Below are 27705 nucleotides of genomic sequence, written 5' to 3'. Positions count from 1 at the left end.
CCCTGAGAGTTTTTATCAAAACTGCTGCCCTGGCTGGTGTGGCTTAATGGATAGAGTGGTGGCCCATGCATTGAAGGGCTGTGGGTTCAATTCCCGGTCAAGGGCATGTACCTATGTTTAGGTTCGATCCCCGGCCTGGGTGAGGGCGGTGGAGGAGGCAACCAATTGATTTGTCTCTCTCATCGATGTTTCTCTCGTTCTCCCCCTCTTTTACATTCAATTCTCTTTAAATATCAATGGAAAGAAAATAACCTTGGGTGAGGATTAACAAAACAAACAAATGGTTGTTGGATTTTGTGAAATGCTTTTTCTGCATTTATTGCTATGATCATGTGATTTTATCCTTCCTTTTGTTTATGTGATGTATCACATTTATTGATTTATGAATATTGTAACAGCTTTGCATTCCCATAAATCCCACTTGATTATGGTGTATAATCTTTTTTATTAATACATTTTTATTGATTTCAGAGAGAGAGGGGGAGAGAGAGAGAGAGAGAGAGAGAGAGAGAGAGAAAGAGAGAAGCATCAATGCTGAGAATCATTGATTGTCTGCCTCCTGCATGCCCCACACTGGGGATTGAGCCTGCAACCCAGGCATGTGTCCTGACCGGGAATGGAACCGTGACCTCCTGGTTCATAGGTCGATGCTCAACCACTGAGCCATGATGGCTGGGATGATCTTTTTAATGTATTGCTGAATCCGAATTGCTAGTATTTTGTTGAGGCTTTTAGCATTTATGTTCATCAGGAATATTGGCCTGTATTTTTCTTTCTTTGTAGTGTCTTTATCTGGGTAATGCTGGCCATGTAAAAAGAATTTGGAAGTCTTCCCTTCTCTTGAATTTTTTGGAATAGTTTGAGGAGGATAGTCATTAGTTCTTTGAATGTTCTGTAAAACTCAACTGTGAATCCATTCAATCCAGGACTTTCGTTTGCTGGGAGTTTTTTGATTATTGCTTCAATGTCATTACTAGTTATGGGCCTACTTAGGTTTCTCATTGAGTTTTGGAGGGTTGTATATTTCCAGGCATTTGTCCATTTTGCCTAGGTTGTCCGGATTGTTGACATGCAAATATTCATATTATTTTCTTACAATCCTTTGTATTTCTGTGGTGTCAGTTGTTATTTCACCTTTTTCATTCCTGATTTTATTTACGTGGGTCCTCTCTCTCTCTCTTTTGAGCAGTCTGGCTAAAGGTCCAATCTTATCTATCTTTTCCAATAACCAGCTCTTGGTTTTATTTGATCTTTGTATGTTTCTTTTTAGCCTTTATGTCATTTATTTCACTTTGATATTTACTATTTCCTTCCTTCTACTTCCTCTAGAATTTTCTTGTTGATTTCTTTTTAATTCTTTTAGTTACAGTATTTAATCGTGTATTTGAGCTTTTTCTTGTTTCTTAAGGTAGGCCTGTAGTGCTGTGAACTTCCCTCTCAGTACTGCTTTCACTGTGCCCCATAGATTTTGGGCTATTGTGTGTTCATTTTCATTTGTTTCCAGGAAGTTTTTATTTCTTCCGTCATTTCATTGGTAATCCAGTCATTGTTTAATAATATGCCGTTTGGCCTCCATGTGTTAGAATGTTTTTGAGTTTTTTTTATTGTAGTTGATTTCTAGTTTCATACCATTGTGATCTGAGAAGATGCTTGATATGATTTCAATCTTCTTGAACTTGTAAAGACTTATTTTGTGTCCTAATATGTGGTTTATCTTTGAGAATATTCCAGGTGCACTTGAGAAGAATGTATATCCTGCAGCTTGGGATGAAATATTTCCAAATATCAATTGAATTCATCTGATTGAGTGTGTCATTTAAGTTCACTGCTTCCTTATTTATTGTTTTGTCTGGAACATTCATCATGTGATATTAGTGGGGTATTAAAGTCACTTTCTATGTTGTCCATAATTCCCTTATATTCTCACTAGAGGCCCGATGCATGAAATTCGTGCCCAGGTAGGGTCCCTAGGCCTGGCCAGCAATCAGGGCTGATCGGGGCCTTCCGGCTGCCGGCCAGGCCTCCCTTCCCCAGCTGCCAGCTGCCGGCCAGGGCCTTCCTTCATTCTGTGCCACCCCCTAGTGGTTAGCACATGTCATAGCAAGTGACTGGTCTCCCAGTTGAACTCTTGTAGGGACAATTTGCATATTAGACATATATATATATATATATATATATATATATATATATGTTTTTAAAAGGTTTTTTTTCTTTCAGCTGCTCTCAGTGTTTTTTCTACCATGACTTTCAAGTTGTTGATTCAATCCTCTGCTTTATCCAGACTGTTTTTAATTCCTTCCATAGTATTCTTGATTTCAGGTATAGTATTCTTCATTTCTGGCTGGTTTTTATTTATGGTTTCTATGTCCTTTTTTCTATGCTGATATAATTCCTATGAAATTACTTGTATTTTTCACTAAGTTCCTTGAGCAAACTTATAACCATTACTCTGAACTCTATGTCTGATAAGTTACTTACCTCCATCTCATTTAGGTCTTTTTTTTTCTCTGAAGATTCCTCCTTTTTCATTTGATGGTTGTTTCTTTATCTCCCCATTTTAGTTGTCTCTTTGTGTTTGCTTCTATGTATTAGATAGAACTGCAGTGACATCAGTGTTTGTGGGGTTGCCTTTTGAACTCCTGAGCTGTTGTTTTAGGAGTGACCCTTTTGTGGGTTATTTGGGCTCTCTTGTAATTGGGTCTTGATTGTTGTTGTCCCTGTTACTGGGTGTAATCTCCTTTCAGGCTGGCTGACTGTGAGGGTCAACACTGATGACAGCGTGAGAGCTGTTGCACAGTGCTGACAGGACAATATAAAGCAAAAACATACAAAAGAACCCAACAACTATAGCAAAAACAATAGAAAAGAGAATTAGAAAAAAAAAAACAAGACTAGGAATAGTAAAGGGAAAAGAAAAAAGAAAAAGAATACTAGAAAAGGTGAATAAAAATATGAAAGAAAAGGGGGAGAAAAAATAATAAGGAATAGGAAAAGGAAATTGGTAAAAAAGAAAAGAAAGAGAAAACAATTACGAAAAAGTAAAAAGCAGAGAAAGATAAAGCAAAAGAAAGAAAAGGGAAAAAATAGAATAAGAATCAGAAAGAGGGAAATAAGAGGTATGAAGGAAATGAGAGAAAAGAGAAAAGCAAAAATAATACCAAAGTAATAGAAAGGAAAAAATAAAGGAATTAATGGGAGAAAAACAAAACAAGTGGAGTTTGTCTAGGCAGATTTTACTTCCTTCTAGGATTCCTCTTTGAATCCTCTATGTCAGTGGTCCTCAAACTTTTTAAACAGGGGGCCAGTTGACTGTCCCTCAGACCGTTGGAGAGCTGGACTATAGTTTAAAAAAAAAAACTATGAACAAATTCCTGTGTACACTGCACATATCTTATTTTGAAGTAAAAAAACAAAATGGGAACAAATACAATATTTGTGTTTGCATGTGGCCCGCGGGCCGTAGTTTGAGGACTCCTGCTCTATGTTGTCTAAGGCTGTTTTGTATGCCGATTTTGGGCCTCCTGGGAAGTACTTTTTTGGTAGCCAGTTAGAAGCTGTCCATGTTTGGCTCTCGGCACCCTGTTCAAAGCTTCAAGTGATCCACTGCTTCTGGCTGCTTCCAGAGCGCTTGGCTACCCACAGGAGGGGCCAAGATGAGCTCGTAGGCCAGTTTTTTGGTAGCACAGGGTCTTGAGGCGGGTCAGCAAATGTTCAGATTTCAGGGAAGATGGTGAGTGTGTTCCCCTTCCCAGAGCCACTCTTCTGAGTTTGTCCTGGAATATTTCCCTGACCTTGGCAGGACAGAGCTTCTCAGACAAGCTGGTGGGGTCTGCCAGAAGCCAGGAGTTTTGTCAGCTCCATGAGAGGGACGTGCCAGCCAGGTTCCTGGAAATGTAGCGGGAATGACTCTACCCCAAAGCCAGTCATTGATCTACCTGAGACTGCTACCTCCTCAGGAGCCCAGGGAATTCCTTAGGGTGGGGTGAGCTGTATCCTCTGGGGCAGGCTATTGCCTTTCTTCAGGCTTCTCCTGTTGGAAGGGGCTTGCAGTTCTCAGGGAAAATGGCTGCTGCAATATGGGGGGAGGTTCATGACCCAGCACAGGTGTCCCGGTAGCCGCCCCCACATTGATTCTCTCCAACTCCTTCCACCCCAGTCTCCTCAGGCGACTCCATTCTGCATTGCACTCCCTCCCCAGAAACCTAGGGTGAGTGGCCAGGAATGAAAATCCTTTGTGCCAGCCCTTTAATAAAAGTGGCTTTGTCTCCAGGAGCCTCAGACTTTCCCTGGCAGATAAAAGCCCTGGTACTGGTTGCTGCATGGGCAGCTGTTACCAGCTCTGGTTGTCTGGATTGGGGAGCTAAGCCTGGGGTCCAGGCCTCTCTCCTCAGGGTGAACCCTCCTCACCCTTGGTCCTGCCACTCCTGGGAACTGGGCCAGCCACTCTCACACACAGCCTTGCCTTTCCTACCTGTCTACAGGTGGGTTCTGCCCTTCCTTGTTTTAAAGTCTCCTCTTCAGCCAGTCTTCAGCTGGTAATTCAGAGAAAATATTCCCCAATCTACGTTAAACCTTCTCCTGTGCTTAGAATTTTGTTTGTGGGATGTATTTAACTTATGAACACAATTTCTTTAATAGCTATAATTCAGAATCTTTCTCCTTTAGTCAGTTTGGTAAATTTTGTTGTTCGAGATGTTAAATTTATTTACATAAGTAGTTATACTATTCCCTCACTCAGTGTCTTTGAGATCTGTTGTGATATCATTCTTCATATTAAATGTCTCCTCTCTCCCCCTTTTTTCTTTGTCTAGCTAGAAGTTTACCAACTTAATAGATTCTTTTATTTGGCTTTATCTATTTTCACTACTTTTTTTCATACCCTGATTTCTGCTCCATCTTATTTTCTTCAATAATGTCACCCATATATATCTTTTCTAAGACACCTTTTACTCCTTTATATATATATTCAGGTTTCTGATTGGTATCTTTTTTTTTTTTTTAGTACAGGTCTTTTGATAATGGTCTCTCTCAGCTTTTGATTATGTGAAAAAGTTCATTTCAACTTCATTTTTTGAAGAATATTTTCACTGGATACAGAATTCTATATTGATTATTATTTTTTTATTATTATTATTTTTCATCCTCCCCTGAGGATATATTTTTATTGAGCCAGAGAGAGAGGAAGAGGGAGAGAGAGAAAAATAGTGGGAGGGAGAGAGGAAGGCTGGGAGAGAGGGAGAGAGAAATATTGATGTGAGAGAGAAGCATTGATCAGTTGTTTCCTATACACAACCGAACTAGGGATTGCCCCCTAGGTATGTGCCCTGATTGGGAATGGAACCCACAATCTTTTGGTGTATAGGACAGTGCTCCAACCAACTGAGCCACACTCAGCCAAGGCAATTGAAAATTATTTTCTTTTAGTACTTCATCTTATTTTAAAATATATTTTTGCTCTAGCTGATTTGGCTCAGTGGATAGAGCGTTGGCCTGCGGACTGAAGGGTCCAGGTTCAATTCCGATCAAGTGCATGTACCTGGGTTTCAGGCTCGATCCCCAATCGGGGGCGTGCAGGAGGTAGCTGATCAATGATTCTCTCATCATTGATGTTTCTATCTCTCTCTCCCTCTCCCTTCCTTTCTGAAATCAATTAAAAAATATATATATTATGTGCTCTTGACTGGAATTGAATCCAGGACCCTTTAGTCCATTGCTCTATCCACTGAGCCAAACTGGCTAGGGCTCTTTTAGTACTTTAAAAAAAGATGTCATTATTTGTATTCTGTCTTTTTTTTTTTTTTTTTTTATTGCTTAAAGTATTACAAAGGGTATTACATATGTATCCATTTTATCCCCCCGCCCTAGACAGTCCCCTAGCCTCCCTTGTATTCTGTCTTGATGGTTCTTGACTAGAAGTAAAAGTCTTTGGTCATTCTTATCTTTGTTTATTCATATGTAAATATGTTTTTCCTCTTACTTGTTGTTGTTATTAATCCTTACCCAAGGATATTTTTGCATTGATTTTTAGAGAGAGTGGAAGGGACGGGGAGAGACAAAGAGAGAAACATTGATGTGAGAGAAACACATCATTTGGTTGCTTCCCACACAAGCCCCAACAAGGGCTGAGGATCGAGCCTGTAACCAAGGTACATGCCCTTGATCAGAGTCGAACCCTTGACCCTCCAGTCCTTGGGCCAATACTCTATCTACTGAGCCAAACCAGCTAGGGCCCTTTTGTTACTTTTAAGATTTTTCTCTTCATCAGCAGTTTTCAGCAATTTGATTATGATGTGCCTTTCTTTGTGCTTCTTTAAATGTATATGTCATTGTCTTTGGCATTCACTGAACTTCCTGCTTCTAGACTGGGGATTTATAATTTTCATAAAATTTGGGCAATTTTTTTAGCCATTATTTTTTTAGATATATTTTTCTCTCTCCTTTCCTAGATTCTTTCTGAGGTAGCAATTACTCATACTTCATATTACCCTACAAGTCACTGGACCGCTGTTCATTTTAAGTTTTTTTAAATCTATTTGCTTCATTTTGCTATGGCTTCCTGTTCAGTGACTTTTGTTAGTTTCCAATTTATTGTGAATTTTATCCAGTGAAGTTTTTGGATATTTTCTTTTTGTTTAAAATATAAACACTGAATTTTATACTTTTTAGTGCTGGCTTTTGTTGTAATTATTTAAAGAAAGTTGGATTCTTTCTGGTAGGCAATTAAATTACTTTTGAAATTTATTTTTAAACTCTGCTAGGGCAAGTCTAGAGTTATTTCTTTTTTTTCAGTTACTAAAGACCTTTATTAACAGACTAGAGGCCCAGTGCATGAAATTCGTGCACTTGCAGGGGGCAGGGGGATCCCCTTAGTCCGGCCTTCGCCCTCTCGCAGTCTGGGAGCCCTCGGGGGATGTCTGAATGACAGCTTAGGCCCGCTCCTTGTAAGCCCGGCTTCTGGCTAAGCCATGCTCCCCCTGGTGGTCAGTGTGTGTCATAGCGACCGGTTGTTCTACCATTAGGCCAATTTGCATAGTAGCCTTCTATTATATAGGATGCTTGCAGTTTGTTGACTTTTTTGGAAAAAAAATGTAAACTTTTATTACAAATTAAAAATGAGATTCTTAAAAATCTTGACCAGATATGAAACAATTTAAAAACCTTTAAAGGTATGCCCTAGCCGGCTTGGCTCAGTGGATAAAACGTCAGCCTGCAGACCGGAAGGGTCCCAGGTTTGATTCCGGCCAGGGGCACATGTCTGGGTTGCGGGCTCGATCCTCAGTGCGAGGCAAGCAGGAGGCAGCCGATCAGTGATTCTCTCTCATCATTGATGTTTCTATCTCTCTCTCCTCCCTTTCTCTCTGAAATCAATAAAGAAATATATTTTTTAAAAAAACCAAAAAAAACCACAAAAAACCTTTAAAGGTTTATTAAGAAAAACCAGGCTTTTTAACAAGACAAGTTTTTCATTACCAAAAAGAGACATTGAGGTAAAAAACAAAACAAGAAAAACACAAAAAAAACCCCATGCTGTATAGGTAATGGAGCTAGTTCTAGTTATTTGGTCAATGGGCAAAAAAGCAAGTACGTCCTTACTGCTGAAATTTCATATTCATTTCTTCTTGTTGAATGACTAATTCGGAGGATGGTAGATAGCCAATGGTAAGCCAGCATTTACTCAGCTTTGCTGTAATTAGCCGTGGGAGCAGATGAATTCGAAGTTGGTGGATCGGCTGCTTTTGTCTGTTTGCCACTTTTGGTTTAGGGCAGTGGTTCTCAACCTTGGCTGCACATTAGAATCACCTGGGAATCTTTTTAAAATCCTGATTTCTGGGCCTCATCCTCAGGAAATTTTGCTAGTAACAAAGAAACAGAATTTCTGGAGGATGAGGCCCAGAAATCAGGTTTTAAAAAAGATTCATTACTCATGCATATAAGCATAACCAATGGACATAAGACCCTGGGGTGTTGGGGAGGCCAGGGGATTGTCAAGGGTGGGGAAAAAAGGGAAAAAAAAAAAAGGAGACATATGTAATACTCTTTGTAATACTTTAAGCAATAAAAAAAAAAAAGTAAAAAAAACAAAAAAGATTCATTACTAATGTTGTGGCCCCATCCCCATCCCATGACAAAGAAACAGAATTTCTGGAGGATGAGGCCCAGAAATCAGGATTTTAAAAAGATTCCCAGGTGATTGTAATGTGCAGCCAAGGTTGAGAACCACTGGTTTAGGGTTTTCTGGTCATTTGTGTTGGTAATTGAAGTTTCTGTGATACCAATGTTGAGGTGGCTGCTGACCTTGAGTCTCATCTCCTTGATTTTCCTTATCTTCTTCATTGCTATCCCTTCTAAGCTGTGTTCGGATAGGAGGGCCCCTGCCAAGTTGTGGTCTATAGCCCTGATACACTGGTCTACCTTATTCTCTTGCGCCCTGGTTGTTAGCACCTTCCATCACTTCTCTCTGCACCAGGGGGTTGGAATACTGTGATCAGTGTCCATTGGGTCTTTGCATGTAGTAAAGTGGGAAATGTCACCTGCTTTCAGACTGGCACTGTTAAGCCTGGCCTTTGGGAGCACTCTCTGATCCCTCATGCTTTTCCCCACTCTCACCATTTTGGTAATTCTGCTGGTAAATGCAGGATGACCCCTGCATTGTGGATAGCATCTATAATGGTTACGGTCTGCTGCATATTTACTGCCTTGCACTGGAACTTCACCAGGGCCTATAATATTTGCTGCCTCTGCATCCTTTTCTCCAACAACATCAAACTCCATTGCCTACACTGCGAAGATACTTTCTGGGTTTATTCTTCTTTATGACCATTTTATTGTCCCCAAAACCTTAGTTGCGATGACCTTCTTGTTCTGGGTTTCTGCTTTCTGCATTACCCCTGGTGCTGGGGTTGGTGTTGGCAGTACTGAGGGTGGGGCAGGCTATTGCTGGGTCTCTGCCTCTCTGCTCATGGTTGCTTTGATGATGGTGACTAGGGCTGGCTGCATCAGCTGTAGCGCCTCCTGGGGTGTGATGATAACTAGGCCAGTGGCAACCATGGGACTGCTTAGGGCTCTTTAGGGTCTACTCTCCTTTCCTGCTACCAACTGAACTACCTACAGTAGTCTTTAAATTCTTTTTAAAATTGATTTTTAGAGAGAGGAAAGGAGAGGGAGAGAGAGAGAGAGAGAGAAACATCAATGGGAGAGTGAAACTTTGATCTGCTGTCTCCTGCATACCCCCTACCGGGATTGAGCCTGAAACCTGGGCATGTGCCCTGACTGGGGATCGAACCAGCAACCTTTTGGTGCTTGGGACGAGACCCAACCAACTGAGTCACGCCAGGGGAGAATAGTCTTTATCCACTTCTAAACTTGTCCTTTCAGGGGTATCTACTGAATGTGTGTTCAGTGAGGTTTCTTCCTTCTGGCTGGATGAAATTTGAACCAGTTCTGGTCCTGTGTGAGCTCTGGGAATTGTTTTGTAGGTGGTCCTATAACATATAGTAGTAAAAGCAGGAATGATATGATAAATACAAGCCTGTATAAAGTAGAAATAATGTATGTACAGTGTAGTTCAACATATTGAAAAAGACTGATTTCTCCTAAAGTATAAGATAATGAAACACCATGCTTTGTACACCCATCAATCCACTCAATCAGTAGACTTTCCATTTTATCCATTCCTGGATACTAAAAGAGACCACTTTACTACTAGCAAAACAAATAGTAACTTTGGTAGCTTTTAAGATTCTTTCTCTCTTTATGAACACAGGCAAATTCAGCGCATACACAATGTCTTTATTTTGTTCACCACCATCATGATGCTTACGTCCAATTTTATGCCAAGCTTAACACTCCTATGAGTTCTTACACTTTTCTGATACCTTAGGACCCATCTTGCTAACAGATGCCCAAAATAGAGATAAAGCACAGGTGCTTACAGATGCACTTCAAAGCAATGGCGGCTTGATGCTGAGATGCTGAAGGTAGTAGTTCCCTGGGAAGGAGCATGGTGAAGCCAGTCTTGCCTCTCTGGGTGCACTGCTTCTATAATGGCTCACTGCAAAACAAACACTGAACATTTGTTTCACTTTTTGCTTGTTTGTAAAAGTGAAAATCCTCTTTGGATTTCTTTTGGTTAGTGAAAACAGGTACTAATGTGCTCTTTTGTAAAAGTGAAGTAGTATAACTCGAACTTTTCAGAAGTGGGGGATACCTGTATACCACATTTTGTTTGTCCATTCATAAGTCAAGGGACCTTTGGATTTGTTCTCCTTTTTCGCTATTGTGAATAATGCTGCTTTGAAAATTTGTGTGTAAATTTTTGTGTGTAGACATATATATATATTTTTTACTTACCTGTGTATATACCTAAGAGTGGAATGCCTGGAAAATTGCATTTTCTTTTCTTTTTTAGTAGTGAACTTTTATTGATTTCATAGAGGAAAGGAGAGGGAGAGGGAGAAAAAAACATCAATGATGAGAGAAAATCATTGATCAGCTGCCTCCTGCACGTTGCACATTGAGGATCAAGCCTACAACCCAGGCATTTGCCCTGACTGGAAATCGAATTGCAACCTCCTGATCCATAGGTTGATGCTCAGCCACTGAGCTACGCCAGCCAGGCAAAGCTTTTTCATGTTCAATAAAAAGACAATAAAAGAGAAATAGGAAAACAAACATAAAACCACCCATCTAGGAATGATGGAAAAACTATTACTCTTAACCTAGCAGGTTGAGTCTCTGGACTTCTGTTTCTTCATTTGTAAATATACATGAATTTAACTGGATGGCTTTTGTTACCCTTTCAGCTTACTGATTTTGAATTTAAGATTGGCATACTTTTTAGGATTTCATATTGAACACATGAGTTTGAGATCTTACTACATGAATAATATAGATCGGAAATTATTGTTGTTAGAAGAATGAATCAAAATTGAACACAAAATTTAATTTGAATTCCTTTGAATGACATATAGTTAAAATGTTTATTGTTTTAGGTTTTGGAGAAAGAATTAGGTAAGTAAAGGGTTGAAATCATCAGTGCTATTTCTTTCCATACTTAGTGGCCCATAACTACCTTCATGCATTTATATTTGCTTTGATTTCATGATGCTTTTCACTTTTTGGTTAATAATTAATGTATGATTATTTTAATACTAGGAATTTGCAGTCCCTGATTATCGTTCTTCTCATCTTGAAGTCAGTCAAGCGTCACAGCTTTTGCAACAGCAGCAGCAACAGCAGCTTCGCAGACGACCTTCCTTGCTTTCAGAATTTCACCCAGGTTCTGACAGGTAATGGGGTTTCTTTTATTTCTCTCTAGGACTGAACTTGTGAAGTGTGCCTACTTCACGGGTGTGTTAATTTCTTTAATTTAATTTTTTTATTTTACAATTTTATTAACCAAACTGTGACTGGTCACTTGTAGTTTGTATTTTGTTTGTTTTTATTTGTTTATCTTTTGGAGTTGTAATTAATGAACCAACCCTTAAAATTTGTTCCCATAGTTCAAAGTTAATGCTGTGTATCGGGACATCAGGTAGACCTACGCTTGAATCCTGGTCAGCAGTGTGGCCTTGATCACATTATACAAGGTGGGAGCAAAAGTAGGTTTACAGTTGTTATATGGAATATAACACAATAATTAATAAAAATAATGCAAGAATAAACTCTATGTATTGTGTAAACCCACTTTTGCCCCAGCCTGTATAAATTGGTGTTCTCTATTTAGGCTACTTATTAGAACTGCCTAGGAGCTGGGGTTTTTTCTTTTGGTTTATGCAACAAATGTTTATTCTTGGTCACACTACATTTTTTTTTGTTTTGTTTTTAATCTTCACTGGAGGATATTTTTTCCATTGATTTTCAGGGAGAGTGGAAGAGAGAGGGAAAGACTGAGAGAAATATCGATGTAAGAGAAACACATTGATTGGTTGCCTCTTGCATGCACCCAGACCAGGTCCCGGGACAGGGAGGAGCCTGCAACCAGGGTACATGCCTTTAACTGGAATCAAACCCAGGACCCTTTGGTCTGCAAGCTGATGTTCTATCCACTGAGCCAAACTGGCTAGGGCTGCCTGGGAGCTTTTAAAACTTGATGCCCAGCACAGCTGGCGTCGCTCAGTGGTTGAGTGTCAACTTATGAATCAGGAGGTCGCCGTTTGATTCCTGGTCATGGCACATGCCCGGGTTGCGGGCTCAATTCCCAGTGTGGGACATGCAGGAAGTAGCTGATCAATGATTCTCTCTCATCGTTGATGTTTCTGTCTCTCCCTTTCCCTTCCTCTCTGAAATCAATAAAGATATTAGATAGATAGATAGATAAATAAATAAAACTTGATGCCCAAGTGTCATTTCAGAATACAAGTTCCCTTGAACAACAAGGGTTTGACCTGTACAGGTTCACTTAATACACGGATTTTTTTCAGTTGACACTTAAAGTTCAATTGACTGCAGTTCAGTTGACCTGCGTAGTTCAAATCCCGGTTGTTTGAGGGTCAACTGGCTGTTGGGACTCTGCATATGCGAGGGCCAACTTAAGTTATAGTGGATTTTCTATTGAGTGCCCTAACTGCTATATTTGTTTGAGGTTCAGCTTAATTAAATCGGTATCTGGGATTGGGTCCAGGCATTCCCTTATGTCTAAAATTTCCCAGGTCATTCTCATTTGTAGCCAGGATTGCAAATCACTGATTTAGGCTAGTCAAACCTTAGTTTTCTTGCTTGTAAAAATGGGGGTATTAATGTCTTTGTTCTCAAAGGATGGTAAGTATTTGATGAGATAATATTGACTTTACATGTTAGATACTCATTTTCCCTAGAGTCCTTATCATCTCTGCTATCTTTGACTTCATTCTTACTCTTGATACAAAATATTTTGAAATACAATAAGTATCTTTATTAAATTGCCTTCCTGGTTTTAGCAATTTTATAAAGAACCTGATTTCCGATTTTAAAAATATATTTACTGTTTCAATTTTGAGGTGATAAAAGGGCTTGAAATTATTTAGTCATGTTTAAAGTTATTTTAAAATACATTTCTTGGTGAAGGTTGTAGAGAGACTTCAGATCATTCTTCCCCCAATTTTTAGCAAATATAAAAAAAAATAACTTTTTAAAAAGGGGCTAAAAATTCCCCCTTTATAATGAAGGAAAGGCATATAGCCACTGCCATAAACTTGGAAGAGTGGCATTTAAGGAAGGAATTAGAAGAATCTTGCATCATTTGGCTTTCTAGACTCTATTTCTTTACTCAAGAAGCAGTGTTAAAGAAAGAAAGAGGATCATTAAAGTCCTAGGATTTCTTATGCATAATCTTCAGTTTGAGAAAATTAAGTCTGGGTGGTTTGCTTGGAATCCCCATATGCCATTCTGCAGGAGGAGCTGTCACAGTGTGCGGTTTTCCAAATCGGTGAGCCAAAACTATCAGGATTGGCTTACATGTCTGGTAAAGTGGCCAGGATTCTTACCAAAGGCTCTGGCAGCTTCAACCAAGGTTTCCCTTACTTTGCTCTTTTTCCTGTTCCCTCAGGCTATAGAAAAGTATCTAGAAAGCCGTACCCAGTCCTCCATCTGTAAACAAACACATGACAGGCAAAGTAGTGATGAGCAAGGAAAACCCTTCACTCTATTCCACACCAAAGAGAAAGTCCGAGAGGGGCTGCCCATGTTGTACCTGAATAGGAGGGTAAGGGATGCCATGAACAGGGCAAACATATCCCTGGAAAAGAAAATTAATAAGCAGCACTGTATGCCCCAAACAAAGACCTCTACATGTAAGAAGACAAAAACAAAGAACATACGACATGAGTGCTATGCACTATAGAAGAAACTATATGTATAAAATGCTAATCCGCTAAGTGTCTGACTGGTCGCTATGATGCGCATTGACTCCCAGGGGGCAGACGCTCAGTGCAGGAGCTACTTTGATGCGCACTGGCCATGTACAGAGAAATGGCGCTGCGGACCTGGCGCCCACAAAGGAACACTCGGCTTCCTCCAAGTGGGACACAGGCCCCGCCACCACCCTGGAGCCCACCAAATTGCAGCTGACGCTGCCGAGACCTCATGGTGCAAAATGCGGCCCACAGCCCAGCCCAGCCAGAAAAGATAGCTATGGGTGCTGGGTAATGATGTCACGTAGCAATCCCTGGCTTCCTCTCCCTAGCTACGACTAGCTTCCTTGCAGTTTCTTCAGCCCAGGAACATGACTTGCTTCATACCCAGGTGCAAAATTTCACACTTTAACCAAATGTCTGTGAAGCGTTTTCCCATGCCTCATCTCATTTGATCCTCACAGAAGTCCTGGAGTAGGTAGATAGGAGACTCGGTAGAATTCTGTTTTCTTTTCATTAGTCAGAAAATGGAGATTTAGAAAGTTTAGAAACTTGACCCGACTGAAAAGAAGTAAGAAATGGTGGACCTTGAAAATGACTTCAGGTTTTCTCACTGTGCAGAATATAGTCAAACACTGCTGCAGTTAAATATTTTACCTTTTGTTCTCCCTGCATGATCTACAATAATAATGTGCTTTGTGTTGATAATTACTGCTGTGTTGCTGACAATTACCTGAAAAAGAAGTTGGGGTGCTTCACTGGGCTGGAAAAAGTTTAGCTACATTAGAAAGCAGGTCTAATTAAGTAAGTTTATATCTATAAAAGGCTGAGTTGACTCACGCATGCGTGATACATATAAAGTTCTCACTGGCGTAAGCGCACCTGTGTGTTTCGATCTGTCATTTTCGATTGTGAATTTGGTTGTCACTTCTATTATAAAGAAAGGGCAAATAGCGATATTAAAATATTTCTTCTAATTAATTTCCTTTCAATGTGCATGAATCCGTGCACTGGGCCACTAGTTTAAAATTAATAGTGAAGTATTCAAACACAAAACAGCCAAATTAGATAAAATGGAAGATTGGACATCCCAGTGCCCCCAACCTCATCACTATGTACTTCACATATAAAATGAGGTGAAACAGAATTAAAATAGGTGTGGCTAAAGGTCAGACCTTTGTTATGGAAGAAAGTTGTAAGATAATAAGAGTGAATGCAGAAGAAAAGGACAAATATGAAAGCAATTTGAAAGAAGTTGATTAATCTGAAGGACAAATTACAACCACCCAATGTATCATATGAGCATGTGTTTCTGAGATGAAGAACATGGTAAAGGGAAAAAAAAATTCATAATAAAATAATCCGGTTTTTTCCTTGTAAAGTAAACAAAGTTGATAAGAAATACCTATACCTGTCTCTAGGAAAAAATTACACAGAATGATCAATATCTAGACAGATCCTTGTTAACTTATTAAGTTCAAGGGTAAGTAAAATAATCAGGAATCCAGTAAGCAAAATAAATATGATGGGAAGAAGAGTCTGGCCTCAAATTTCTATAATGTCAGAATATAGTAGAACAATAGCTACAAAATTCTCAGAAAAAGGAATTGAGATCCAAGAATATTATGCCAGACATGTTCAAGAATAAAAGCAATAGACATTCTTAGACATGAAAACACTGAACATCTAAACCTTTAAAAAACAATTTCTAGTAGGTGATGGGATCTAGCTAAATAGAGAATAGATGCCATAAACTCATTTAAGTAGAAAGTCCATATGAGTTATTTAGATGAATTATGGTATTATAACAGAATGTCAATAATAATTCTTGACAAAATAAAAAGACTATAACTACCCCACTTAGAGGTACGGTAACTATTGGGAGAATGTATAAAGGTATGAATTTGAAAAGTGTGGTTGGAGTGAGTTGGTACTTATATAATGGAAATGTTAAATAAAATTTCATCTTTTTTTTTGCAGGCCAGCAGTGAGTGGCCCTGGTTCTAAGTGCTATGTTAATCCTCACCTGAGGATAGTTTTACCTTTTTTTTTTTTTAGAGTGAAAAGGAGGGAGGGTATGTGTGTGGGGAGAGCAAGAGCAAGAGATAGAGAGGGAGGAAGGGAAGGAGGGAGGGAGGAAGAAAGAGAGAGAGAGATATGAGAGAAACACATTGATTGGTTGCCTGCTCCATGCACCCCAGCTGGGGCCGGTACTGAACCTGCAGTTCACATACATGCCCTTTGGTTCGTAGGCCAGTGCTCTAACCACTGGGAAACATGGGCCACAGCTAAAATAGCACCTTTATAATGGTTTTTATAATGTTTTCCTTACCCTTTAACAGGAATTCTTTAGGAACTACTTTTCTTGTGAAAAGAAGCTTTTATCTGGTATATAGCAGCAGTTCTTTCCATTTTAAGCTTTATTACATATTTTTTTCTCATATCTGTATAAAAATAAAACAGATATTCTTAAAAAATACAGTTTGTGATTCTTTTGTTGTTTTGTTAATCCTCACCTGAGGATATTTTTTTCCCATTGATTTTTCTTTAGAGATAGTAGAAGGGAAAGGGAAAGACAGAGAGAGAAGAATTGATTGGTTGCCTACGCATGGGCCCCAACCAGGGTCGGGGAGTGAACCTGCAACACAGGTACGGGCCCTTGCCCCAGCATTGAACTTGAGGCCCTGTGGTGCACAGGCTGATGCGCTAATCATTTAGAACACTGGCCAGAGCTTAAAGGTATTTAAAGATGGTATTAAGAAATGAAAGTCAGTAAAATATAGGAACTTTTATGTTTAAAAATCTACAGCATTTTTATTATGAAAATCTGGTGTTCTTGTTTTTTGTTTCTGTTTTTGGATACTCACTTTGTATATCCATTCTTCAATTGAAATTTGATTTGTTTTTACTTTTTGACTATTATGAATAATGCTGCTATGCACATTCATACACAAATTTTTGTGTGGCATTTATTTTCCTTTCGGTAATTTAACTTGCAGTAGAATTGTTCGATGATATAAATGAACGTTTAAGATTTCTTTACTATTTGAGAAACTACCAGATTGTTTCCAAATTGGCTGCAACATTCTATAGGTATTATTTTTTAAAAGGCAAAAATGTTAATTTAGAATGCACATTTCATGTTTAGCTTCATCAGGACTCCCAATATGTAATTGTAATTGTTTTCACAAAGATTTTCATAGTACATTTGAATTTTTTGAAATTTTAAATGTTAAATTATATATTTACTTATTAATGTATCAGTGCTTTTGTTTTTCTAAAAAGGAACAGCAAACTGAAATGGGAAAAATCTGATTTTTTAATGGAAAGAGTGCTTTCCATGCTCTGTCTGTCTTAATTGTTTGGTGTCCTGCAATGCCTTGGGCTCCCCTGCAGCACTGGTAAATCTCACAGGCAAAATGTAATACTTGGAAGTTAGTTCTTATAGGTTGTGTCCTGAGCAATGGTGCCTATTTGAGGGGACAGCTGAGGGCTGAAAGATAGCTCAGGCAGTTAGCTGGGCCCTTTACACCAGAAGGTTGCATGTACTTACAAAAATTTCAAACAAAATCTCCATGCAGGCTAACAGTGAGTGGCTCTGGTTCTAAGTGCCATGTTGAGGAGCTTGGCCCTTAACCTAATGCTGGATGCTTGTTTTTGATATATTACTTTTGGCTGTTTTGTGGAGGGTGAACTTGGAAAGACTAGATGCAACAGAGAACACGTAGAGGACCTGACCGGTAAGAGAAAGAGAGAATATGTGGATAGGATAGGGCGATGTAATTGAATTGGAGAGGAGACACACCAGTAAATTAAGAGGTAAGACTTCCAAGACCTGGCAATTGGCAAAGATGAGGGAGTAAACATGGATAAATCTTAGGTTTCCAACCTGTTGGTTGTTGTTGGTTCCAGCAACTGTGATAGAGAATAAGGACAGAGCAACAATGTAAGACACCTTGCGTTGGTATGAATTAAGTTTGGGGTACCCATGAAACATCCAGGTGGAGATGTATCCAGGATGCTTGGGGAGGGTCTAAATCAGGGGTGCGGAACATCTGGCCCGAGGGCCCCCAAATACATTTGGTCTGGCCCTGCCAAGGTATTAGGGGTGAGTTAATTAAATGTTTGACCAAATATAGCAGGCTAATTTTTAAGTTGGATGTTATAAATATCCAAATGGCTTTGGCAGAAAAAGGTTCCCTGTGCCTGGTCTAGATTTAAGATACAGATTGTTATAGTGAACGAGGAACTATGAAAATTGAGAAGAGCAATAGTTTAAAGATGAACCTGTATGATTTCGAACATCTAAAGACACTGAGAGACAGAAGCCTCTGAAGGAGCGTGAAAGGAAAACTTAAAACAGTGGTCTTCAAACTTGTTACTTACATGTTATTCAAAAGAATTTTGAAAAGCTGTATTCTGCTGTGTAATTTTAAATTGACGTCTAAAATTCTTCTTAGTAAGTTTGAAAAATGAATATAATTTGTCATATTGAAAATTGTCATTAAAAAACCCCTGCTGCAATATGCATTTAAAACTATCCGATGGAATCTAAATACCATAGTGATTTGATACCATCATCCACTTAAAATAATACTGTATTTGAACAAACTTATGTTTAATTGAGCTTTTTTATTCTCTTTTTTCTTGGAATTCATTTATTCATTCCTTACACAAAATTTATTTTAATGTGATATGTTTTTATTATACAAAGTCTTATATTGATCAACCTATCACACTTTTATTCAACACCAAAGTATATAAAAGTATCTGTAAGGTGCTCTATTTGAAAAAACCTTCCAGATTGAAATATAATCATTATGTTATAATTATTTTTTAACATTTAAAATTTTTTTTAACATTTTATTTTTAACATTTTATTTTCTATTACAGTTTATATTCAGTTTCATTTTGTATCAGTTTCAGGTATATAGCATAGTAGTTAGATAATCAGATATTCTACAAAGTGGTCCCCTTGATATTTTAAGTACATACCTGGCACCATACATAGTTATTACAATATTATTGGCTATATTTCTTTTTCTTTTTTTTTTTTTTTAAATATATTTTATTGATTTTTTACAGAGAGGAAGGGAGAGAGACAGAGTCAGAAACATCGACAAGAGAGAAACATCTATCAGCTGCCTCCTGCACATCCCCCACTGGGGAAGTGCCCACAACCCAGGTACATGCCCCTGACCGGAATCGAACCCAGGACCCTTCAGTCCGCAGGCCGACGCTCCATCCACTGAGCCAAACCGGTTTCGGCGGCTATATTTCTTATGCTGTACTTTTACTAGTACATCTTGGGACTATTTTGTAACTACCAATTTGTAGTTGTTAATTCCTTCACTGTTTTCACTCAGCCCCTCCTGTCCCCTTCCTTCTGGCAATCATCAGTCTGTTCTCTCTATCTGAGAGCCTGTTTATATTTTGTTTGTTCATTTATTTTGTTCTTTAGATTCCATATATAAGTGAAACCATATGGTACTTGTCTTTTTCTGTTGGGCTTATTATCTATAATAATAAAAGCATAATATGCTAATTAGACCAGACAGCTGAACGTCCTTCTGGACAAAGCTGCGGCGGCTGCGAGAGCCGAGGGCAGGCAGCTGTGGCGCCAGCAGCAGCAGTATGATGGGGACGGTGCCTTCCCCTGATCGGCCTGATTGCCTCCCACAGAGGGAGGCCATACTGTGGCTTAGTCCTGCTCCCTGTGAGAAGGGGCCCTAAGCCATCTTGGGACATCCCCTGAGGGCTCCCAGACTTCGAGAGGGGCAGCCCCGGCTGAGGGACCTCCCTCCCCAGTGCACGAATTTTCATGCACCGGACCTCTAGTGCCTAACATAATACCATCTAGTCAGTGGTTCTCAACCTGTGGGTCGCGAACAATGAAAATACATCCTGCATATCAGATATTTACATTACGATTCATAACAGCAAAATTACAGTTATGAAGTAGCAATGAAAATAATTTCTTTTTTTTTTCTTTTTTTTTCCTTTTTTTTTTTTTATATTAGTTAAGGTATTACAAATGAGTCCTCATCCCCCCCATTAACCCCCAACCTCCCCCACACACACAAACTCATGCTCCCATCCCCTGTTGTCCATGTCCATTGGTTTGGCTTATATACATGTATACAAGTCCTTCGGTTGATCTCTTCCCCTTACCCCCGCCCTTCCCTACTTTCCTTCTGGGGATTGATAGCCTGATCGCTGTTTCTCAGTCTTTGGGTCTATCCCTTTTCATCAGTCTGTGTTGTTCTCTATAATCCACAAATGAGTGAGATCATGTGGTATTTATCTTTCTCTGACTGGCTTATTTCACTTAGCATAATGCTCTCCAGTTCCATCCATTCTGTTGCAAAAGGCAAGAGTTCCTTTTTTTTTACCGCAGCATAGTATTCCATTGTGTATATGTACCACAGTTTTCTAATCTACTCATCTGCTGATGGGCACCTAGGCTGTTTCCAAATCTTAGCTATGGTGAATTGTGCTACTATGAACATAGGGGTGCATATATCCTTTCTGATTGGTGTTTCTGGTTTCTTGGGATATATTCCTAGTAGTGGGATCACTGGGTCAAATGGGAGCTCCATTTTTAGTGTTCTGAGGTAGCTCCATACTGTTCTCCACAGTGGCTGCACCAGTCTGCATTCCCACCAGCAGTGCAGAAGGGTTCCTTTTTCTCCACATCCTCTCCAACACTTGTTGTTTGTTGATTTGTTGATGATAGCCATTCTGACAGGTGTGAGATGATAACGCATTGTCGTTTTGATTTGCATCTCTCGTATAATTAGTGACTTTGAGCAGGTTTTCATCTGTCTTTCGGCCTTCTGTATGTCCTCTTTCTAAAAGTGTCTATCTAGGTCCGTTGCCCATTTTTTTATTGGATTGTTTATCTTCCTTTTGTTAAGTTTCATGAGATCCCTGTAAATGTTGGAAATTAAACCCTTATTGGTGGTATCATTGGCAAATATGTTCTCCCATGTAGTGGGTCTTCTTGTTGTTTTGTTGATGGTTTCCTTTGCTGTGCAAAAGCTTTTTATTTTGATGTAGTCCCATTTGTTTATTTTCTCTTTAGTTTCCATTGCCCTAGGAGCATTATCAGAGAAGAAATTTCTTCGGCATATGTTTGCGATTTCGCTGCCTGTGGATTCCTCTAGTATTTTTATGGTTTCCCATCTTACGTTTAAGTCTTTTATCCATTTTGAGTTTATTTTTGTGTATGGTGTGAGTTGGTGATCTAGTTTCATCCTTTTGCATGTATCTGTCCAATTTTCCCAACACCATTTATTGAAAAGACTGTCTTGACTCCATTGTATGCTCTTGCCTCCTTTGTCGAATATTAATTGGGCATCGTGGTTTGGGTCGATTTCTGGGGTCTCTGTTCTATTCCATTCTATATGTCTGTTCTTGTGCCAGTACCAAGCTGTTTTAAGAACAGTGGCTTTGTAATACAGTTTGATATCTGGTATTGAGATCCCACCTACTTTGTTCTTTCTCAGGATTGCTGCAGCTATTCGGGGTCTTTGCTGCAGCTATTCGGGGTCTTGAAAATAATTTCATGGTTGGGGGTCACCACAACATGAGGAACTGAATTAAAGGGTTGCGGCATTAGGAAGGTTAAGAACCACTGCGGCTAGGTTTATCCATGCTGTCAAAAAAGGTTAGATTACCTTCTTTTTTTATGGCCGAGTAAAATTCCATTGTACATATCTACTACAACATTTTATCTACTTATGTATTATTGGACACTTAGGTTGCTTCCATGTCTTGGCTGTTGTAAAATATGCTACAGTAAACATAGGGTTGTATATGTCTTTTCGAATTAGTGTTTTGGATTTCTTTGGATAAATACCCAGAAGTGGGATTTCGGGGTCATATGGTAGTACCGTATTTAATTTTTTAAGGAACCCTCTGTATTGTTTTCCATAGTGATTGCACCAGTCTGCATTCCCATCAACAGTGAAGGAGGGTTCACTATTTTCCACATTTTTGCCAACATTTGTTTGTTGATTTATTGATGAAATGATATCTCATTGTGGTTTTAATTTGCACTTTCTCTGAGGATTAATGGTGTTAAGCATATTTTCACATGTATATTCTGGTCCTCTGTGCATTTTTTAGTTGGATTGTTTGTTCTTTTGGTATTGAGTTGTATGATTTCTTTTTTTTTTAATTAAATCTTTATTGTTCAGATTATTACATTTGTTCTTCTTTCTCCCCCCCATTAACTCCCCTCCTCCCAGTTCCTGCCCCACCCTCCGCCCTCACTCCCCACCCACTGTCCTCTTCCATAGGTGCACGATTTTTGTCCAGTCTCTTTCCGCATCTCCCACACCCCTTTCCCCCGCAAGAATAGTCAGTCCATTCCCTTTCTATGTCCCTGATTCTATTATGATCACCAGATTATTTATTCACTTGATTCTTAGATTCACTTGTTGATAGATGCATATTTGTTGTTCATAATTTGTATCTTTACCTTTCTCTTCTTCCTCTTCTTAAAGGATACCTTTCAGCATTTCATATAATATTGGTTTGGTGGTGATGAACTCCTTTAGCTTTTTCTTATCTGTGAAGATCTTTATCTGACCTTCACTTCTGAATGATAGCTTTGCTGGATAAAGTAATCTTGGTTGTAGGTTCTTGCTATTCATCACTTTGAATATTTCTTGGCACTCCCTTCTGGCCTGCATAGTTTCTGTTGAGAAATCAGCTGACAGTCGTATGGGTATTCCCTTGTAGGTAACTCGGTTTCTTTCTCTTGCTGCTTTTAAGATTCTCTCTTTGTCTTTTGCTCTTGGCATTTTAATTATGATGTGTCTTGGTGTGGTCCTCTTTGAGTTCCTTTTGTTTGGGGTTCTCTGCACTTCCTGGACCTGTAAGTCTATTTCTTTCACCAGGTGGGGGAAGTTTTCTGTCATTATTTCTTCAAATAGGTTTTCAATATCTTGCTCTCTCTCATCTTCTGGCACCCCTATAATTCTGATGTTGGTACGCTTGAAGTTGTCCCAGAGGCTCCTTACGCTATCTTCGTATTTTCGGATTCTTTTTTCATTTTGCTTTTCCAGTTGGGTGTTTTTTGCTTCTTCGCGTTTTGAATCTTTGACTTGATTCTTGCGCTCCTCTGGTCTGCTGTTGGGTGTCTGTATAATATTCTTTATTTCAGTCAGTGTATGCTTAATTTCTAGTTGGTTCTTTATCACAACATTGAGGGTCTCATTAGATTTCTTGAGGATCTCACTACATTTATTGGCGGTCTCACCAGTCTTTTCGAGGGCCTTACTAAGTTTATCGGCAGCTTCTAGACAGTTCTTGAGAGACCTTAAAAGTGTGGTTTTGAGCTCTATATCTTCCATTTCTGACATTTGCGTCCTGTTTCTTTGCCTCCACATTTTTTTATCTTTTCTTGGTGCACCCCCTAGCGGTCTTTGTGCGCAGTCTTGTAGTTAAGCCTTGATTGTTGTTGGTAATACCAGGGGTGATTTGACCTCCAGGCTAACTGGCTATGAGAGTCAGCTGTGTCTGCAGTGGGAGAGCTTCTGTGCTGGATCTCTAGGGCGGTGCTAATCTAGCCTTTGCCTGAGGCTATCCAGCAAATGGTTCTGCGCAGGGCTTGGGCGGGGCGGGTTCCAGGGGATCAACAGGGCAGGCGGAGCGAGCAGTTATGGCTGCTCTCAGTTCCGTCCCTAGGGGCTCTGCCTCTCAGAGTTCCAGCAACTGCTGCAAACCTCGGAGAGAAAGCTGCCTTCGAGTTCCGACCGAAGCCAGTTTGAGTCTGGGTCCCGCTTCTCCCGTTTGAGTCTGGGTCCTCAGAGACTCTCCCGGATCTGGAGCTCAGAGTCTGAAACTCCCTCCCGATTGAAAACAACAACCGCGCCCTCCGCCGCCAGCCCACTCCGCGTGTACACTCCGCACCTGAGTATTTCACTTCAGCACTGTGCCTCCTCTGAGTCTGGGTATGATATTCTCTTTCCTCCTAGTTGTAGAATTTCCACTCAGCCAGCCTTCCTGTGGTTCTGGATGATGTCTGTTCTGTCTTTTAGTTATATCTCTGAAGTGGTTGTTCGAGGCAGCAATCTCCGGCATTAACCTATGCTGCCATCTTGGTTTCTACTCCAGTTGTATTATTTCTTGATAAATTTTGGATATTAACCCTTGATGTATCTAATGTTATCATTGGCGAATATCTTCTTTGATGAATTGGTTGCCTTCGTTTTGTTGATGGTTTCCTTTGCTCTGCAAAATGTTTTAGCTTTATATAGTCCCATTGCTTAGTTTTTTCTTTTGTTTTTCTTTTCTTAGGATATATATCAGAAAAAATGTTGCAGAGAGAAATGTCAGAGATTTTACTGCCTATGTTTTCTTCTAGGAGTTTTGTGGTTTTGAATCTTACATCTTAGTCTTTAATCTATTTTGAGCTTATTCTTGTATATGTTGTAAGAAGGTGGTCTAGTCTCATTTTTTTAAATGTATCTGTCCAATTGTTGCAGCACCATTTATAAAATAGACTGTGTTCACTCCATTGTATGTTTTTGCTTCCTTTGTCATAGACTAATTGACCATATAGTCGTGGGTTTATCTCTGGGCTCTCTATCATGTTCTATTGATCTATGTGTCTGTTTTTATGCCAGTACCATGCAATCTTGATACTGTAGCCTTGATATCAGATAGCGTGAGACTTTCAACTTTGCTCTTATTTCTCAAGATTGCTGTGACTTTTTGGGGTCTTTTGAAGTTGCATATAAATTTTTAGATTATTTTTACTAGTTCTCTAAAAAACGCCATTTGGATTTTGATAGGCATTGTGTTCAGTCTGTTGATTGCTTTTGGTACTGTGAACATTTTAATGATGTTAATTCTTTCTGCCTGTGAGCATGGGTATGTGCTTCCATTTATTTGTATATTCTTCAAGTACAGGTCTTTTACTTCCTTGGTTAAATTTATTCCCGAGTTGTTTTTGTTTTTTACGCAATTATAAATGGTATTGTTTCTTTAGTTTCCTTTTCTGATAGTTTATTATGGTTGTATAAAAATGAAGCTGATTTCTGAATATTTATTTTGTATCTTGCTACTTTACTGAATTCATTTATCAGTTCTAGTAGGTTTTTGGTGGAATCTTTAGGATTCCCTATATAGAGAGTATCATGTCATTTGCAAATAATGACCATTTTACTTATTTCTTTTCAGTTTGGATGCCTTTTTTTTCTTGTCTGATGGTTGTGGCTAGGACTTCCAGTACTGTCCTATATAATAAATCCCTAATATGCAAATTGACAGAACTGCAGAATGACTGGTCTCTATGACATGCACTGACCACCAGGGGGCAGATGCTCAATGAAGGAGCTGCCTCCTGGTTGTCAGTGCGCTCCCACAGAGGGAGTGCCGCTCAGCCAGAAGTCGGGCTCTCCGGCCTCTCCTGCCTCCACTGCAGGTGAGTGGTAAGGAGTGAGGGGTCCTGGACTGCAAGAGCCCCAGACTGCGAGAGGGCGCAGGCTGTTCTGAGGGACTCCCTCCCTCCTCACCCCCCCACCCCGAACCCCATACCCCTGTGCATGAATCTCATGCAGTGGTCCTCTAGTGTTGAATAAGCTTAATGAAAGTGGACAGTCCTGTCTTGTTCGTGATCTTAAAAGAATGCTTTTAGTTTTTCCCCCTTCAGTATGGGTTTGTTTTATATGGCCTTTATTATATTGAAGTGTGCTCTCTCTATTGCCACTTTGCTAAAAAAAATTTTTAATAATAAAGGGGTGGTGGTTTTTTTCAAATGCTTTTTCTGCACGTATTGATACGATCATATGATTTTAATATTTTTTGTTTATGTATATCACATTATGTAAATCATTAATTAATTTATAGATATTGAACCAACCTTTTATCCCAGGATTAAATCTCATTTGATCATAGTGTATGATCTTTTTTTTTAATATATTTTTATTGATTAAGATATTACATATGTGTCCTTGTCCCCACGTTACCCTCTACCCCCCCCCCCGCTCATGCCCTCACCGCCCCCCCCCCCCCCCCCCCCGTTGTCCGTGTCCATTGGTTAGGCCTATATGCCTGCATGTAAGTCCTTTGGTTGATCTTTCCCCCTTGCCCCCACCCTCCCCTCCCCTCCCTCCAAAGCCCGACAGTCCAATCAATGCCTCTCCATCTCTGGATCAGTCCTTGTTCATCAGTTTATGTTGTTCATTATATTCCACAAATGAGTGAGATCATGTGGTATTTATCCGCTCTCCAGTTCCATCCATGCTGTGGCAAATGGTAAGAGTTCCTTTTTCTTCTTCCTCTTCTTAAAGAATACCTTTCAGCATTTCATATAATACTGGTTTGGTGGTGATGAACTCCTTTAGCTTTTTCTTATCTGTGAAGCTCTTTATCTGACCTTCAATTCTGAATGATAGCTTTGCTGGATAAAGTAATCTTGGTTGCAGGTTCTTGCTATTCATCACTTTGAATATTTCTTGCCACTCTCTTCTGGCCTGCATGGTTTCTGTTGAGAAATCAGCTGACAGTCGTATGGGTACTCCCTTGTAGGTAACTGATTGTCTTTCTCTTGCTGCTTTTAAGATTCTCTCTTTGTCTTTTGCTCTTGGCATTTTAATTATGATGTGTCTTGGTGTGGTCCTCTTTGGATTCCTTTTGTTTGGGGTTCTCTGCGCTTCCTGGACTTGTAAGTCTATTTCTTTCACCAGGTAGGGGAAGTTTTCTGTCATTATTTCTTCAAATAGGTTTTCAATATCTTGCCCTCTCTCTTCTTCTGGTACCCCTATAATTCTGATGTTGGTACGCTGAAAGTTGTCCCAGAGGCTCCTTACACTATCTTCATATTTTTGGAATCTCTTTTCTTTTTTCTTTTTCAGTTGGGTATTTTTTGTTTCTTTGTATTTCAAATCTTTGACTTGATTCTTGGGATCCTCTCGTCTGCTGTTGGACCTCTGTAAATTATTCTTTATTTCAGTCAGTGTATGCTTAATTTCTAGTTGGTCCTTTTTCATGTCCTCCATGGTCTCACTATACTTATTGAGGGACTCATTAAATTTATCGGCGGTTTCCATAAAATTCTTGAAAAACCTTATAAACGTGGCCTTGAATTCTATATCCAGTCGTTTGCTTTCCTCCGTTTCTGCCATTTGTGACCTGTTTCTTTGTCTCCGCATTTTGGCTGCTTCCCTGTGTTGATAGAGGCTTTGTGTGCTAGGTGTCCTGTAGGGCCCAGTGGCTCAGCCTCCCCAGTTACCTGAGGTGGACACTCTTGGTGCACCCGCTTGTGGGCTTTGTGCACAGTCTTGTTGTAGCTATGCCTTGGTTGTTGTAGGATCACTGGGAGGAATTGACCTCCAGGCCAATTGGCAGTGAGAATCAGCTGTGTCTGCAGTGGGAGAACTTCTGTGCTGGAGACACCCTTCTGGGGCAAGACTTGCTTCAGTGGGGCTTTGGTGCTCATTGAGACTGCACCCTGAGTGTGTCCCTTTAGGATCTGAGGAATTGTGATCTGGATGGTCCCCCTCTGACCACTGGGTACAGTGGCTCTTGGATCTAAGGATGTGCTAATTTACCCTCTGCCTGAGGTTACACAGCAGGAACTACGAAGAGAACTTCAGATTCCCTTTCTTTTTTTTGGAGTTTGGAAGTGCCCTGATGATGCTCAGCTGTGTAGCAATGCAAGCCGCTGTGGGGCCTTGGGCCTTCTCTTGGAAGCTCTGGGTCTATCTGGCCTGGCTGCGGTTAGGTAATTGCAGGTTGCAAATGGCCGGGGCATTCATATGCAAAAGCCTCTGCTGCAGCCTGGGCGGGGCGGGGTCTCAAGGAATCAAAGGGCGGAGCAGGCAGCTATGGCGGAGCCTCAGCCCCGCCCTAAGGAGTCGCG

General features: G+C 39.9%; 1 protein-coding gene and 1 pseudogene across 9 annotated transcripts in view; one reads left to right on the top strand and one right to left on the bottom strand.

The window, feature by feature from the left end:
• NCOR1 (nuclear receptor corepressor 1) overlaps positions 1-27705 on the top strand; it is a 244548-nt gene that overhangs the window by 50179 nt on the left and 166664 nt on the right. For all 9 annotated transcript variants that reach the window (XM_059668513.1, XM_059668520.1, XM_059668516.1 and 6 more), the window contains exon 3: positions 11155-11288. In XM_059668513.1, the coding sequence (XP_059524496.1) occupies positions 11155-11288 (134 nt within the window). The remainder of the gene's footprint in view (positions 1-11154; positions 11289-27705) is intronic.
• Positions 8240-8821, bottom strand: LOC132218467 (Y-box-binding protein 1-like; annotated as a pseudogene).

Source organism: Myotis daubentonii, chromosome 16 (genome assembly GCF_963259705.1).
Source record: "Myotis daubentonii chromosome 16, mMyoDau2.1, whole genome shotgun sequence".
NCBI classification, from domain to species: domain Eukaryota; kingdom Metazoa; phylum Chordata; class Mammalia; order Chiroptera; family Vespertilionidae; genus Myotis; species Myotis daubentonii.
This window is presented reverse-complemented; position numbering and strand designations above follow the sequence as displayed.